General features: G+C 49.4%; 1 protein-coding gene across 1 annotated transcript in view; it reads right to left on the minus strand.

Moving 5' to 3' along the window:
* RBBP8NL (RBBP8 N-terminal like) overlaps positions 1-15,939 on the minus strand; it is a gene marked incomplete at its 3' end in the record, with an annotated part of 36,887 nt that overhangs the window by 5,555 nt on the left and 15,393 nt on the right. Inside the window, exons 6-10 of the mRNA XM_015406471.1 lie at positions 15,442-15,578; positions 10,274-10,356; positions 8,743-8,906; positions 5,283-6,072; positions 3,599-3,710 (exon numbers count right to left, since the gene is read on the minus strand). Coding sequence (XP_015261957.1) covers positions 3,599-3,710; positions 5,283-6,072; positions 8,743-8,906; positions 10,274-10,356; positions 15,442-15,578 — 1,286 coding nt within the window. The remainder of the gene's footprint in view (positions 1-3,598; positions 3,711-5,282; positions 6,073-8,742; positions 8,907-10,273; positions 10,357-15,441; positions 15,579-15,939) is intronic.

Genomic DNA, 15,939 nt, shown 5'->3' on the forward strand with positions numbered 1-15,939 from the left:
AGTTCCGCAGAGCCTGTAAGACGGAGCTCTTCCGCCAGGCGTTCGAATAGGAGCCACCACTGCCATGGTACCACCAACGCCATGGCACCATCAACGCACTAGAATCTGGGTACAGGGTAATCTGGAGTTTGAGCACTTGAATGAGATTTCAAGAGATAGCCATCTTGGTTTTTATGCGAGGAGTATTGAATATATTTTTCTATGATTATAACTGGTTTTAAAAATCTTAATTGTATGTATTGTTTTATGTTATGTTATGACTTGGTAATATGACTTGTAAGCCGCCCTGAGCCTACGGGGAGGGCGGGATAGAAATATAAATAATAAAATAAATAAATAAATAAATTCCACACTTTAATGACAGTCTGGGCCTGGCTGGGGCGATGGCACGCGTGCCCACTGAGAGGGCTCTGACTGCTGCCTCTGTGATGGGATTCTTTTTGAGGTTAGTCAGCAGAGTATTAAGAGACGGAGTCCATGGTGTGTATTTAAAATATAAAAGTTTACTATAAACCTAACATGGGAAAAGGGTACACAGGATAGAAAATAATAAAGAGCTTAATTTGCCTACATCCTTACATCTAAAGAGCCGGAATGGCGTCTCCTTCTCTAGTCAGAACAAAGAAGACAGAGATGGGAAGAGAAGCCATAAAATGGTAATACACCTTGACACTTTAGTCCCAATCAAATCCCTAGATCAGGGAGAAAATTCCCGGGCTTCCTATTGTCTAAACAGATTGGTTACAAACAAACATGTGACTTAACAAACATCATTAACCCTGAAAATACTGAAGTGTTTTTAACTTGTAACACCCAACACTCTGGCACGCGTGCCATGGGTTCGCCACCACTGGCCTAGAGCATCCTGGACAAGCGTCTGTCCAGCAGCCAATTCCACTGTTGCACAACTCTGACTGTAAAAAAGTTTCTCCTAATATCCGGCTGATACCTTCCCGCCCTTAAATTAAACCCATTATTTTGAGTCCTCTCCTCTGCTGCCAACAGGAACAGCTCCCCGCCCTCCTCTCAGTGACAACCCTTCAGATACATCAAGAGAGCCATCCTGTCCCCCCTCAGCCTCCTCTTCTCCAGGCTAAACATTCCCAAGTCCCTCAGCCTTTCCTCACAGGGCTTGGTTGGCTGCAACCTGATGGCACTTCCCACCACCAAGCAAATGGCATGGCCAATTCAAGGCCCTTTGTCACCCCGAGAGAGGCAAACCCTTCAGGGCCCACGCTGCCACCGGCTAGGCCCAAGCCAAGGCCCCATGGCAAAGCTGCTGACAGCTAGAAATGGACGCAGCCCCTGCAGTGGATCGACACCTTTCTCATTATACCTCCCCCAGCCATTGCTCAGGTGGCTGGGCCCGGCAACTGGTCCTGGCTATACCGCCGCGTCTTGTAGCAGCCTGTTCTGCAACATCACTGTGTGTGGTATGCAGAAGGGCTAGGTACCTGTCTGAAGCAGGCCTTGTGGCAGCCTGCGATCTCTGGAATTCAACCGAGCAAACCAGTGGATCCGGCTGAGGCGTGAGAACTAGACAAACCAGCACCCCAAATGCTAATTGGGGGATAACCCAAGGGCGATGGAAGACTGATGTAAGGCAGGCAAGGGAGGAGAAAGCAAAGAAGGTGGAGAGCGAAGGCAAGCCAGGGTGCCAGCTGAGAGGCGGGTCGGCAGAGATCCTGGACCTTCTCAGCCAGCAGACAGCAGCCACCAAACTAGACTGAAGCAATGGCTGAGCTCAGGTCTTTCAGCAGAAGTGTTCCTGGCAAGAGGAGGTTTGTACAGGGCCTACAAGGGGCCGTGAACAGGGTCTAGCGCTAGCTCCTCTGGCCTGCAGCAGTTCATTGTCCTTCCATTGGTGCCATCACAGCGGTGATGCAGGAACCAACGTGTGCTACAGAGCCCCGCGTGGTGCAGAGGCTGGAGTTTTGGACTCAGATCGTCTGAGAGACCCAGGTTCAAATCCCTACTCCGCCGTGGAAGCTTGCTGGGTGACCTTGGGCCAGTCACACGCTCTCAGCCTAACCTGCCTCACAGTGTTGTCGGGAGGATAAAACGGAGGGGAGGGAAACAACGTGAGCTGCTTTCCGTCCCCCACTGGAGAGAAAGGCAGAGCAGAAATGAAGTGAATGAACAGGCCTGGCCAGGGCGTCTTTTGTTAAAAAAAGCCCAGCAGGAACCCATTAGCATAATAGGCCACACCCAACAGCAGAAACTCATTAGCATATTAGATCACACCCCTGACAGCACAGCTCAATAGCATATTAGGCCACACCCCCATGTTACCAGAAGTGCGGTTATCCAGCCACACCCACCTTTTGCTTCTTATTCTGTTTACTTTGTTTATTGTCAAAACCCAGGGCCTTTTTTTGTAGCAAGAACTCCTTTGCATGTTAGGCCACACACCCCTAATGTAGCCAATCCTAATGAGTTCCTGCTGTTGGGTGTGGCCTATTATGCTAATGAGTTCCTGCTGGGCGTGGCCAACTCGGGAGCCAGCTGGAACTCCATTCCTGTGCGTTCCTGCCCCAAAAGAGCCCTGGGCCTGCCCAGCATTATTGTTTGCTGGTGTAGTATATAGAACCTGCCTCCTTAAGAGACAAGGCTTAGAGGCTCTAAGTGGAACTCCCTCTCTTCACAGGAATGGAGACAGGTCAAGATGGGCAGCTGTGCTAGTCTGTCTGTAGCGGTAGAAAAGAGCAAGAGTCCAGGAGCACCTTAAAGACTTGGACCGATTTCCCACAACCAGCTGCGCCGCCCTCGCTCTTCGCTTCCCCCGATTGTATTCGTCAATTTCCCACTACTTGCTGCGCGGCCGCATTTTGACCCGCAGCATTCCCCGATTTTCCGCGCGTCTTCTCGATCTCAAAAAACAAGGATCTGGAAGACAGGGGGGAAATTGGGGGGATGCTGCGGGTCAAAATGCGGCCGTGCAGCACGTAGTGGGAAACTGACTAATACAATTAGGGGAAAGGGAAGAGGGAGGGCGGCGCAGCTGCTTGTGGGGAATCGGTCTAATAAAATTTCTGGCAGGGGATGAGCTTTCATGAGTCACTGTTCACTTCTTCAGATATCTTCTTATGGGCACTGAGCCAGAAGCAGACTGGTAGCCGGTGGAAATCTTGCCTATAAAGACTGGCATGCTGGTGAGATACGGTACCTAGAGCTCACGCTTGCAAGCATTCCCCCCCCCCCCCCATTTTGATATGGACCAATTGAACCTTCTGGACAGCTTTCAAGGGCAGCCCTGATGTGGAGCACATTTGCAGTAGTCCAACCTGGATGGACTCAGGATATGGACAATTGGGGCCAGATCTACTGATGAATTGCTTCCTGTGACTTCCTGACCTGGTCTTCCACTCACCTGAAAGTGCCGCTAATTTTTCATTGGTTACATTTATACCCCACATTTTTTCCCCTTCAGACCCAAGGAAGAATATGTATAATTCCCAGGAGGCACTGCAGATGTAGGCAGATTGACTTAAACCAGGCTGCTTAGCTTCAGCAAGGCTGATGTATCATGTGCCTTTGGACCATTCCCTGGGCTACAAACATTAACAAATGAAATGGAAGCAGAGATGCATTTGTTTACCTGGTTCATCTGTTTCTAGTTTCTCTGTGCCAAAAGGCATCTTTGTGTCTAGATCAGCAGCCAGATCGCTTGAAGTCATCTTGGAGATGGGAAATTCTTGTACCACAGAGATCTGCAGGACATCAAAATGGACTCATCTGTCAGAATGATCTCCAGCAAGACATGTTGCATGTTCCCATCCCATATAAATAGGCTTGTCAGCTCTGGGTTGGGAAATACCTGGAGATTTTGGGGGATGGAGCCTGGGGAGGGCGGGGCTGAGGGAAGGAAGGGGCTTCAATGGGATATAATGTTATAGAGTCCACCTTCCAAAGTAGCCATTTTCTCCAGGGAAACTGATTTTGGCTGTCTGGAGATCAATTGTAATAGTGGATAGGCAACCCTATATAAGAGCTGCGGTGGCTCAAGTGGTTAAGACGCTGAACTGAAGGCTGTGGAAGGTTGGTAGTTCAGCAGTTCGAGACCCGAGTGTGCCGCATGACGGAGTGAGCTCCCATCTCTCGTTCCAGCTCCTGCCAACCTAGCAGTTCGAAAGCAAGAAATTGCAAGTAGATAAATAGGTACCACTTCGGTGGGAAGGTAACAGCGTTCCGTGCACCTTGGTGTTTAGTCATGCCGGCCACATGACCTCGGAAACGTCTTCGGACAGCGCTGGCTCTTCGGCTTTGAAACGGAGATGAGCACCGCAACCCTAGAGTCAGATTCGACTGGCTTTCGAGCAAGGGAACCTTTACTTTTTAACCCTATATAAACACTATAATGGGGCCTAGTGTGATAACAAAACCTGCTGAGGAAATCCAAGCATATCCCTGCGAACACGATAGCATGGCCCACCAGGGGCTATTTTAGGAAAATGGCATGAAGAAAAGGCTGAAACCCCTTAAGAACTTAATAACATAAGAGAAGCCCAGGTTGGATCAGGCCAAGAGCCCATCCCGTCCAACACTCTGCGGCACACAGTGGCCAAACCCCAGGGGCCATCAGGAGCTCCACCAGTGGGCACCAGAACTCCAGAAGCCCTCCCACTGTTGCCCCCCAACCAAGAATACAGAGCATCACTGCCCAGACAGAGTGTTCCATCTATCCCTTGTCGCTAATAGCCACTGATGGACCTCTGCTCCATATGTTTATCCAATCCCCTCTTGAAGTTGTCTATGCTTGTAGCTGCCATCACTTCCTGTGGCAGTGAATTCCATGTGTAAATTACAAGCACGCCATGTACTGAATGTACGAGTTTTCCCACACTCTCATTTTCCTCGCTTGTAAGTTCCTGTTTCTTTGGAGGGTTTTTTCCCCTGTTCTGCCCATGATTTGCTCTCTCTAGTGGTCGATTCAATATCACACCGGTTTATTTCCAGCATAAGAACCTGCAGTTTAAATCTCTAGGGAGATACGCTGGACATAAACCTGTCTGATAGCGAACTGACCACCAGGGGGAGCAAAACACATGCAGAACAGACAGGACTTGACAAGCCAGGGAACGGAGAATGCAGAAAAGCCCTCAATGTGCATTGCCGCTGCAAGAAATAACATGAGCTACTAGCAACCTAACTTACGGGGCTGCTAGGAGGGACAAACGCAGGACAGCATTCTAAAAGTGGCATAAAGGTGGGAAAAATAGCAAATCTACATGGAGGAAGGGGACAGCGCAGAAGAAGCCTAACAAAATATACATTTTTCTTACCAAAGATGCTGCTATGTCCTCTTCGGCTTTGCTAACGAGCTTCTCTGACTCTTTGCTCTCCTGGAGAAGCCTCACTACTTGGGGCTGGCTGGAGGAGCAAGTCTTCTGAAGAGTAGGGCTTCCTCGCAGCTCTCGGCTGGGACTCTCAGCCTCCTGTTTCATGGGGAGTTGTCGCCATATAGCCCCCTTCTGGTTCTCCCTTCCTCTTCCATAATCCGATAGGTCCAGGGGTGCTTCGGTGGTGAGATACTCCCTCATGGCCTCTGCCTTTTCTGTTTGCTCCAGGTCTTCGCTGTGAGTCAGGATACGTTTCTCTTTGGCCCCATCGGCAGGATCTTCCCAAGACAGCTTTTCCTTTTTGCATGGCTTGTGTGCTGCCACGGATGGGGAGGGGGATCTGTCTTGGGAAGGGCCGAAGCTGACCTCCATTCTGGCCTTCAGCTCTTGTTGTTGTGCCAGGAGATACCGGAGCTTCTCTTGGTGATTCAGGAACGGGAGCCTGCTCTCCAGATGATGGTCCTTCATGTACACCACGGCGCCTGGGAGATCCAAGATGGAGGCCTGGTCTTCCCACTCATCCTGCGGCCGTGTTTTGCCTCCCACTTCCCTGGCCACGAACAAGTGGTGGGGGAAAGGGCTGTCCCGGATTCCGGAGTTTTTCCGAAGGCCGAGATGGTGGAGGGCGAAGTGTTGGTTGAGGAGGCAGAGTTGCTCCTTCCTCGCGGCAAGCTTCAGGGATTCATAGGATGACATAAGTTCCCGGGAGTCTATTTTGTTTGCTCTTGAATAACTGAAACAAAGATTTGCTCACTTATTAAAAACACGTAGACAAGTCGCTTTCTGAGGGCTTGAGGAGGTTTGTATATGCTGCCTCGGCCAACCAAATATCATTTTCCTATAGCTCAAGGTGAGAGCCAGCTTGGTGTAGTGGTTAGGAGTGTGGGCTCTAACCTGGGAGAACAGGGTTTGATTCCCCACTCCTCCACACGCAGCTGCTGGTGTCACCTTGGGTCAGTCACTTCTTTCAGAGCTGTTCTCTCATGAGCAGTTTGTGAAAGAGCTCTCTCAGCCCCAGCTACCTCACAGGGTATCTGTTGTGGGGAGGGGAAGGGAAAGGAGATTGAAAGCTGCTCTCCTTTGGGTAGTGAAAGGTGGGGTATAAATCCAATCCCCTCCCGCTCCCCTCCTCCTCCTTCTTCCACTTGGGGTGTCAGCTTTCCCTCTGCAGTGAGTGTTTTTTGGAGGAGGGGTGTTAAATAGTGGTTTCTAAGCATGGAGGACTGGACTACGACATGCACACCAAAGACACCAACTGGCCGGCAAGGGCCAATGATATACACCCACCCCAGACACACCCCTAGTCTCATTGGAGGGTTTAATTCTCCCGCCAAAGTTCCTATAGGTGGACTAAAGGTGGACTAAAGGATCCTTGGCCCCTATTGTTTGTGGAGCCAAGCTAGGGACTATGCACGCAGACCCCTAGTGGCGGTCCGCGGACACAGCATGGGGGAAGGGAATCTGCCTGAAGAAAGCCCTGAGGTGGTCAAGCTATTGCCTGAGAGCAGGGGCTGTGGCTCAATGGTAGAGCATCTGGTTGGTATGAAGAAGGTCCCAGGTTCAGTCTTCAGCATCTCCAGTGAAAAGAAACAGGCTGTAAAAGATCACCTGAGGCTCTGGAGACTTGCTAGCAGTCAGAATAAACAATACTGATCACAGTCAGAGGTCTTGCGCATCATCTACTACCTGGTCATTTTACCTGGAGCTGCCGGGGAACCTGGGACCTTCTGCATGCCAAGAAGATGTTCTGCCACTGAACCACACAGTCCCTCCCCCAACTCTAAGAACATAAGAAGAGCCCTGCTGGATCAGACCAGTGGTCCATCTAGTCCAGCAATCCTGTCTCACACAGTGGCCAACCGGCTCCTCTGGAGGGAAAACAACAGGGCAGAGAGGCCGAGGCCTTCACAAGAGCCTAAGAAGAGTCCTGCTGGGTCAGACCAGTGGTCCATCTAGTCCAGCATCCCGTCTCACACAGTGGCCAAGCAGTTCCTCTGGAGGGACAACAACAGGGCAGAGAGGCCAAGGCCTTCCCCTGATGTTGCCTCTTGGCACTGGGACTGAGAGGTTTGGTGTCAAATTTCAAAGTCAAATACCTTTTATTGGCATACAATATTAGAAGCAATTCCCAATATTAATACAATCCAATAGACATTAGAAAATAGATAGTCGCGTGGTAAACCATTCCAAGGATATATCAGGCCTATAACTTAACTCAAGTTGTCACAAGATTGATTTGGCCATACAGAAATGTCTGAGTCGTAAAGTAAATTTAAATTCTAAACTTTAAAACTGAGTTTTCAAATTTATAAATTAAGACTCATTAATGTGATCTGAATGAGGATGTTCCCCTCAGTCACCATGGCTAGTAGCCATTGATAGACTTGTCCTCCAGGAATCTGTTGAATCCCCATTTAAAGCTGTTTATTCCTGTGGCCATCACTGCACCCTCTGGCAGCGAGTTCCACTTCTTAATCGCTCACGCTGTGTAAAGAAGTATTCCCTTTTGTCTGTCCTGAACCTACTGCCCATCAGCTTCATTGGATCCCCTCGTTCTAGTATTTTGGGGAAAGGAAGAAAAATTTAAATTGAAATTCCCAGACTCTTCAGCCTTTCCTCGTAGGCAGGGTGCTCATACCCCCTAATCATCTTGGTTGCCCTCCCCTGTAGTCTGCAATGTCCTTTTTGAGATATGGTGACCAGAACGGTACACAGTATTCCAAATGAAGCCACAGTACAGATCTATACAGGGGCATTACAATATTGGCCGTGTTATTTTCAATCCCTTTCCTAATGATCCCTAACAGGGGTCATTTCGTAGAAAAAGACGTGCAGGAGCTCATTAGCATCACTCATTAGCATCACTTATTTGCATACGCCACGCCCCCTGACATCACCGGAACTGTGTCAGACGGCAACACCCACCGCTCAGGCTCCACTGGACTGTTTTGGATTGCTAGCTATTGGGGGGGGGGGGAAGGAATGTGCAGATCTGCCCTTGCAGAGGAGGGAGAGTTTGTACCTGAATAAAACTTGGTCTTAAAGGTGCCACTGGACTGTTTTGAACCGGGGGGCCGGGGGGAGCTCTGCAACATACCTGGCTGCTTCTTGCTCTGACTGAGGGCTGCTGGGAGCAGGGGTGGGGCTTGTTGCATGTGCCTGCCCCCTGGGCTCTTTACTGCCGGAGCTCCACTCCTGTGCGCTCCTGCAGGAAATGACCCCTGATCCCTAACATAAAGTTTGCCTTTTTCACTGCTGCAGCACACTGGACACCTTCATTGAGCTACCCACTATGACCTTTAGATCTTTCCCCCTATCAGTCTCAACAAGTTCAGACCCCATTAGCCTATACTTGAAGTTGGGAACTCTACTCCATACTCTTCTGGTATCCGTTCTTACTTACACTTCAAAGGTGGGACTTGGAGCCAGCTGAGGGGAGGGCGGAGTTTTGCTCGCAGGGGGCGGGCTCGCATTTCCTGCACAGTCTCTATCCTGAGAGCTGGACCTGGAGCCGGGACTCAATAAGGCAACTGTTCCATGCAGCTGGTTTGCTATCCTCTGAGAAGCCTCGAGAAGAGAAAAGAGGTGGGGGAAAGAGGAGTATGTTAATTTTATTATGATACGTTTGCAGAGTCTGGAGGATCTGATATAAGAAAGCAGCTCAAGGAAGTGGCAAAACCATGCTGAAGATCTCTGGGAGGCTGGGTTGCCAATGGTAGGTTGGGAAATTCCTGGAGGTCTGGGGGTGGAGCCTGGGGAGGGTGGGCATGGGAGGGACCTCAGCACAGTGTAATGCCACAGAGTCCCCCCTCTGGAGCAGAGCTTTTCTCCAGGGGAACTGACCTTTGTAGTCAAGAGATCAGTTGTAATTCTGGAGGATCACCAGGCCCCACCTGGAGGCTGGCAACCTTCTTGTGTGACACCAGATTGTGGGTTCCATCCAGAGTAAAGGTCTTTGGCTTTGCTCTAAGCAATTTAAACCCATTCCTGACCATGCACCCATTTGCAGGAGAGTAATACGGGACCACAGAAATCCTGCCTGGCCCTCCCCTGCAAGCACGGCTTCACACCATTCCGGGTCTCTGCTTTGAAGGCTTAAGGACTAGAAACTTACTATTTTTTTAAAAAATCAAATATTAATGCAATGAGTCCGAAGAACACTGAACTCTCCCCCAGCGCCAGCTGACCATTGCATTAATAGGCACAACCAGGGCTCTTTTTGTAGAAAAAGCCCAGGAGGAACTCATTAGCATAAACATCAGAAACTCATTAACATATTAGGCCACACCCCCAATGACACCACTCATTAGCATATTAGGCCACACCCCCATGTTGCCAAAAGTGTAGTCATCCAGCCACACCCACCTTTTGCTTCTTTTTCTGTTTACCCTGTTTGTTGTCAAAACCCAGGGCTTTTTTTGTAGCAGGAACTCCTTTGCATGTTAGGCCACACACCCCTAACGTAGCCAATCCTAATGAGTTTCTGCTGTTGGGTGTGGCCTATTATGCTAATGAGTTCCTGCTGGGCGTGGCCAACTCTGGAGCCAGCCGGAACTCCATTCCTGTGCGTTCCTGCCCAAAAATAGCCCTGGGCACAACACCGTCTGTAATCGGCACAGTATTTTACAGGACTTTTAACTGGTGTTTGCCCTCAAATTGTCCCGTCAGATAGGGGACAAATGACTTGTACCCATTTCAAAGCAACCTCTGAGTGGGGACATTTTGCAGTGGAAACGGGGGCGAGTGGGAGTGCTTAACTCTTTCTCTGCTGTACGGAAAGTGTGTCCATAACAGGTTCACGTGTGTATATGTCTCCTTCTAATTCTGTTCTGTTGATCCATTGCTCAGGATCAGGAAAGCTTTCAGTAGAAGGCCCAGAACTAAACTTGAGGGGGAAAGATCAGTGAGGACAGGTTAGTCCTGGATACTCTTACCATCTCTGGAACATATTCTCCATGGAAAATGGTGTTTGGAGACATCCTGATACCTGGAGATCTTCTCTGTCTTGGAAAGTGATCTGCAAGATGGACAACAGTTTTAAGCTCAGAATATTCCAGGGTTTCAGGTTTTATGCTTCAAGGACACTTCCAGAGGGGGTGTGTGTGTATTTTAATGCCAGGAATTCAGTACACACGGACACATGATGTTGCGCTCAGTGCACTGGTATGTCAAGGTCAGTTTTGTCTGACTGGCAGTGGCTCTGCAAGGTTTCAGGTGGAAGTCTTTGACCTCACCTGCTACCTGATCCTTTTAACTGGAGTTGGGAAGGATCAAACCTGGGATATTCTGCATGCAAATCAGAGCTGCTCTACCACTGAGCTTCAGCCCCATTTGACATTTGCAAGTTACACGGGGATGGACCAGACTGGTGTAGTGATGCAGTCCACAAGAACCCATGAAGCTGAATCAGACTATTGGTCCATCAAAGTCAGTATTGTCTACTGCTGTAGGTGGAGACCTGTTAGGCTAGTCACCTCCCCAATGTATGTGTGTGGCCCTAGGTAAGGATTGATTGTATTTGAATATGTGAACCACTCAGAGCCCTTAGGGGGTGAGCGGTATACAAATTGAAGGATAAATAAATAAATAAAAATAGGCCTTTGTAGCACCAGGCCTTCAGAAGTACGTTGGCCTGTATCCAGTCAACAAAAGCCCAGATGCAATTTCATTTTAATTAGTATTTGTGTTTGTTTTTAATTGCTGCTTCACTGCTTCGCGTGCCAGTCCTTTCGGCTGAAGAGATGGCTGAAAAGAGAATAAATAAATGCCATTTAGCAAGCAAAGTTCATTGCTGCTGATAGATGAATCCTTTGCAAAAGCCGTCTGCCTGTTTTCCTGCAACAAATGGAAGTAATGTGGAACAGGAAGAAATAGGGATGCACAATTCTCTGGTTTATTAGGCTAGTAGTGATGTGTGGGCCCTGGCCTCTATGGCCCAGGCTAGCCTGACCTTGCCACATCTTGGAAGTGAAGCAGGGTCAGCCCTAGTCAGTGTTTGGACCGGAGACCATCAAGGAAGCCCAGGGTTGCTATGCAGAGGCAGGTGATGGCAAAACACCTTTGAACAACTCTTGCTCAGAAAACCCTACAGAGGTTACCGTAAGTTGGCTACGACTTGGCAGCACTTTCCACCACCGATGAGAAGTGCGTCTAGTATGAGTGAGTAAGCTTTCCTGTTTCCTTACTCTGGGTCAAATTTCATGTGTTCAGATCCCCAGCTCTGGGCAGGTGGGGAGAGATCGTGACAAGGGCAAAGGGAGAATTTAATTCTTCCACCCCCAATGCCATTGGCTTGATCGGAAATGCCCCCTCCTCTGGTGGGGCTGATTGGGAAAAAGACCGGTAGCAATACTGTGCCTGTCTTTTTTTTTTCACCTGGAAGCTTAAGGTGGGGTTTAAGTGAGGGCTCTATTTGTAGCAGGTACTCATTTGCATATTAAGCGACACACCCCTAATGTAGCCAATCCTCCAAGAGCTTACAGAGCTCTTCTTACAGGAGCTACTGTAAGCTCTTGGAGGATTGGCTACATTAGGGGTGTGTCGCTTAATATGCAAATGAGTACCTGCTACAAAAAGAGCCCCATCATCTGCTGCCTGGTCATTTTAACCGGAGATGCCGGGGATTGAACTGGGGACCTTCTGCATGCCAAGCAGAGGCTCTATCACTGAGCCACGGCCCCTCCCAATCCAAAATAGGCCTTTGTAGCACCAGGCCTTCAGAAGTACGTTGGCCTGTATCCAATCAACAAAAGCCCAGACGCAATTTCATTTTAATTAGTATTTGTGTTTGCTTTTAATTGCTGCTTCACTGCTTTGTGTGCCAGTCCTGAAAAGAGAATAAATAAATGCCATTTAGCAAGCAAAGTTCATTGCTGCTGATAGATGAATCCTTTGCAAAAGCCGTCTGCCTCTTTTCCTGCAACAAATGGAAGTAATGTGGAACAGGAAGAAATAGGGATGCACAATTCTCTGGTTTATTAGGCTAGTCGTGATGTGTGGACCCTGGCCTCTATGGCCCAGGCTAGCCTGACCTTGTCACATCTTGGAAGTGAAGCAGGGTCAGCCCTAGTCAGTGTTTGGACCAGAGACCATCAAGGAAGCCCAGGGCTGCTATGCGGAGGCAGGTGATGGCAAAACACCTTTGAACAACTCTTGCTCAGAAAACCCTACAGAGGTTACCGTAAGTTGGCTACGACTTGGCAGCACTTTCCACCACCGATGAGAAGTGCGTCTAGTATGAGTGAGTAAGCTTTCCTGTTTCCTTACTCTGGGTCAAATTTCATGTGTTCAGATCCCCAGCTCTGGGCAGGTGGGGAGAGATCGTGACAAGGGCAAAGGGAGAATTTAATTCTTCCACCCCCAATGCCATTGGCTTGATCGGAAATGCCCCCTCCTCTGGTGGGGCTGATTGGGAAAAAGACCGGTAGCAATACTGTGCCTGTCTTTTTTTTTTCACCTGGAAGCTTAAGGTGGGGTTTAAGTGAGGGCTCTATTTGTAGCAGGTACTCATTTGCATATTAAGCGACACACCCCTAATGTAGCCAATCCTCCAAGAGCTTACAGTAGCTCCTGTAAGAAGAGCTCTGTAAGCTCTTGGAGGATTGGCTACATTAGGGGGTGTGGCCTAATATGCAAAGGAGTTCCTGCTACAAAAAGAGCCCTCACACACATGAGCACATGAAGCTGCCTTATACTGAAACAGACCATCTGTCCATCAAGGTCGGTATTGTCTACTCAGACTGGCAGCGGCTCTCCAGGGTCTCAGGCTGAAGTCTTACACATCACCCACTCCCTGGCCCTTTTAGCTGGAGATGCCAGGGATTGAACCTGGGACCTACAGTATGCAAAACAAAGGCTCTTCCAGTGAGCCAGTTGGCTTCTAATCAAAGAAACAGAGGAAAAGGCAATTTCCCATTCCCCTGTGCTATGGCCCTGATCCATCCCTCCTTCTGCAGCTGCTTGCATGCAGTTCATGTAACATCTGGGGATCCAAGCAGAGCTTCTCCATCGCATCCCATGCGGTTTTGTCCCCTTGGTATAAGGATAAAGGAAGTCACTTTAAAAACGGGGAGCACAAATCTCTCGTTCTTGATTTGTGTGTCCCACCAAGACACCAAGCCTCCTTTTGAAGGGATTAGGGTTGCCAGCTCTGGGTTGGAAATACCTGGAGACTTTGGGGATGGATCCGGGAGAGGGTGGGGTTTGGGGAGGGGCCTCAGCATGGAGTCCACCCTCCACTCCGAAGCAGCTGTTTTCTCCTGGGGAGCTGATCTCTGTCAGCTGGAGATCAGTTGTAAAAGCGGGAGATCCCCAGGCCCCACCTGGAGGCTGGCAACCCTAGAAGGGATGCATTTCTCCACGGAACCGCAGCTGAGAAATTCCCTTACCTGCAGTTTGGCACAAGCCATCCACTATGTTCTTATGAGATCCCCAGGCCCCACCTGGAGGCTGGCAACCCTAGAAGGGATGCATTTCCCCATGAAACCGCAGCTGAGAAATTCCCTTACCTGCAGTTTGGCACAAGCCATCCACAGGAAGCAACTTCCCCAGCCATACCCAAACACCTCTGGGGATACATTTTTGAAGCAAACCGGGGAGGTATGCAGAAGTCCTGTGAAGAAGTATTGTTTTCTATAGGATAGGGCCCTCTGGCTAGGGTGGGTCAGACAATAGCCGATCTTGGTCTTCTGTTGTTGACACTGCTTCACATATTACAACAGGGAAGGCAATTTCCTGGTAGGAATTTATCAGAAACCTGCATGCAAATTCTAACATATGCACAGATGTTTCATTTAGTTCTATGATGGAGCCACATTTGGAACACTGTGTACAGTTCTGGTCACTGTATCTCCAAAAGGACATTGCAGAGCTGGAAAAAGTACAGAAGAGGGCAACAAAGATAATTAGGGGATCGGAGCACCTTCCCTATGGGCAAAGGTTGAAGAGTCTGGGAGTTTTCAATCTAGAAGAGATTACTAAGGGAGGACAGGAGAGAGGTTTATAAAATTATGCACAGGGTGGAGAGAGTGGACAAAGAGAACTTGCTCTTCCTCTCCCAAAATACTAGAACCTGAGGGCATCCAATGAAGCCGATGGGCAGTAGGTTCAGGATGGACCGAAGGAAATACTACTTTACAGAGAAAGTGATTAAAATGTGAAATTTGCTGCCCGAGGATGCAGTGATGGCCACAGGCATAAGCAGCTTTAAAAGGCAATTAGATTCATGGAGGATAGGTCTATCAGTGGCTAGTAGCCATGGTGACTAAAGGGAGCCTCCATATTTAGAGGCAGTCAGGTTCTGAATCCCAGAGCCAGGAGGCAGCATCAGGGGAAGGCCTCGGCCTCTATGCCCCGTTGTTGGCCCTCCAGAGGAACTGGTTGGCCACTGTGTGAGACAGGATGCTGGACTAGAAGGACCCCAGGTCTGATTCTGCAGGGCGCTTCTTATGTTCTCATTTGGTATATACTTGCTGGAAACTGCAATTTGCAGCGTATCTCATATAAGGAGGCTCGTGAAATACACTTTTCAGGAAAGGAGGATTCGTCTGTAGTTCTGATGACTCGACCGGTGCCTGATATAGGTTTATGTCCCTTTTTTATTTATAACCTGCTTTTCTCCCTGATAGGGAACCCAAAGTGGCTTTTCCAAATCTTCCCCCCCTCCTCCACAATCCCCACAACAGCCTTGTGAGGGAGGGTAAGTTAGCATGAGAGGTTGTGATAGGCCCAAGGTCACCTGGCAGGTTTCCATGGCTGAGCGAGCGATTCAACCCAGTTGTCCCAGATTCTAGCCTGCACTCTAGCTACTGCACACACCAAAATACAGGGGTGACCAACTTCAGGCTGAGATATTCCTGGAGGTTTGGAGGGGGGGAGTGTGCGGTTTGGGGACGGGGGCGAATCTCAGCAGGGTATAAGGCCATAGTATCCACCCTCCAAAGCAGCTGTTTTCTCTTGGGGAATTAGTGTCTGGAGATCAGCTGTGGTTCTGAGAGAGCTCCAGGACGCACCTGGAGGTTGGCAACCCTGTGCATGCAACAAACAAACTCGGCCCAAAGTCAGAAGAACTTGCCTTCTCCCAGCGGATGGCTAGGTGGTTCACTATACGTATCTTCTAGTTCATGACTCGCAGCTTTCTCAGGGCTAGATTTTCGGTTCCGTGGGGACAGCAAGGGCAAAGGTGATTCTGGGGTGGAGCTCCCATCTCTGGATAACACCCTTGGGGGCTTTGGCCTGCCCCTGCAGTAACAAAAAAAGGCAACAACAATAATGATACTTAGCATTTGTATAGCGCTTGCACATGTTTCATTTGTACAGCGCTTGCAAAAGCTTCACACATTGTGATCTTTACACCAACCCGGTAAGGTGGGCCAGTGATGATCTATCTGGCACATTTTTATCCTGCCCTTCCTTCAGGGAACTCAAGGCAACACACACGGCCTGCCCCCCCTGTCTTCACAACGGCCCTGTGAGGTAGGCTAGGCGGCGGCTCCTTCCTGGTGGAATGAGCTCCCGGAGGAGATCTGGGCCCTGCGGGACCTAGTGCAGTTCCGCAGGGCCTGCAAGACGGAGCTCTTCCACCAGGCCTTTGGGTAGGAGC

Source organism: Gekko japonicus, unplaced genomic scaffold (genome assembly GCF_001447785.1).
Source record: "Gekko japonicus isolate JY-2015 unplaced genomic scaffold, Gekko_japonicus_V1.1 scaffold4057, whole genome shotgun sequence".
In the NCBI taxonomy this organism is placed as follows: Eukaryota; Metazoa; Chordata; class Lepidosauria; order Squamata; family Gekkonidae; genus Gekko; species Gekko japonicus.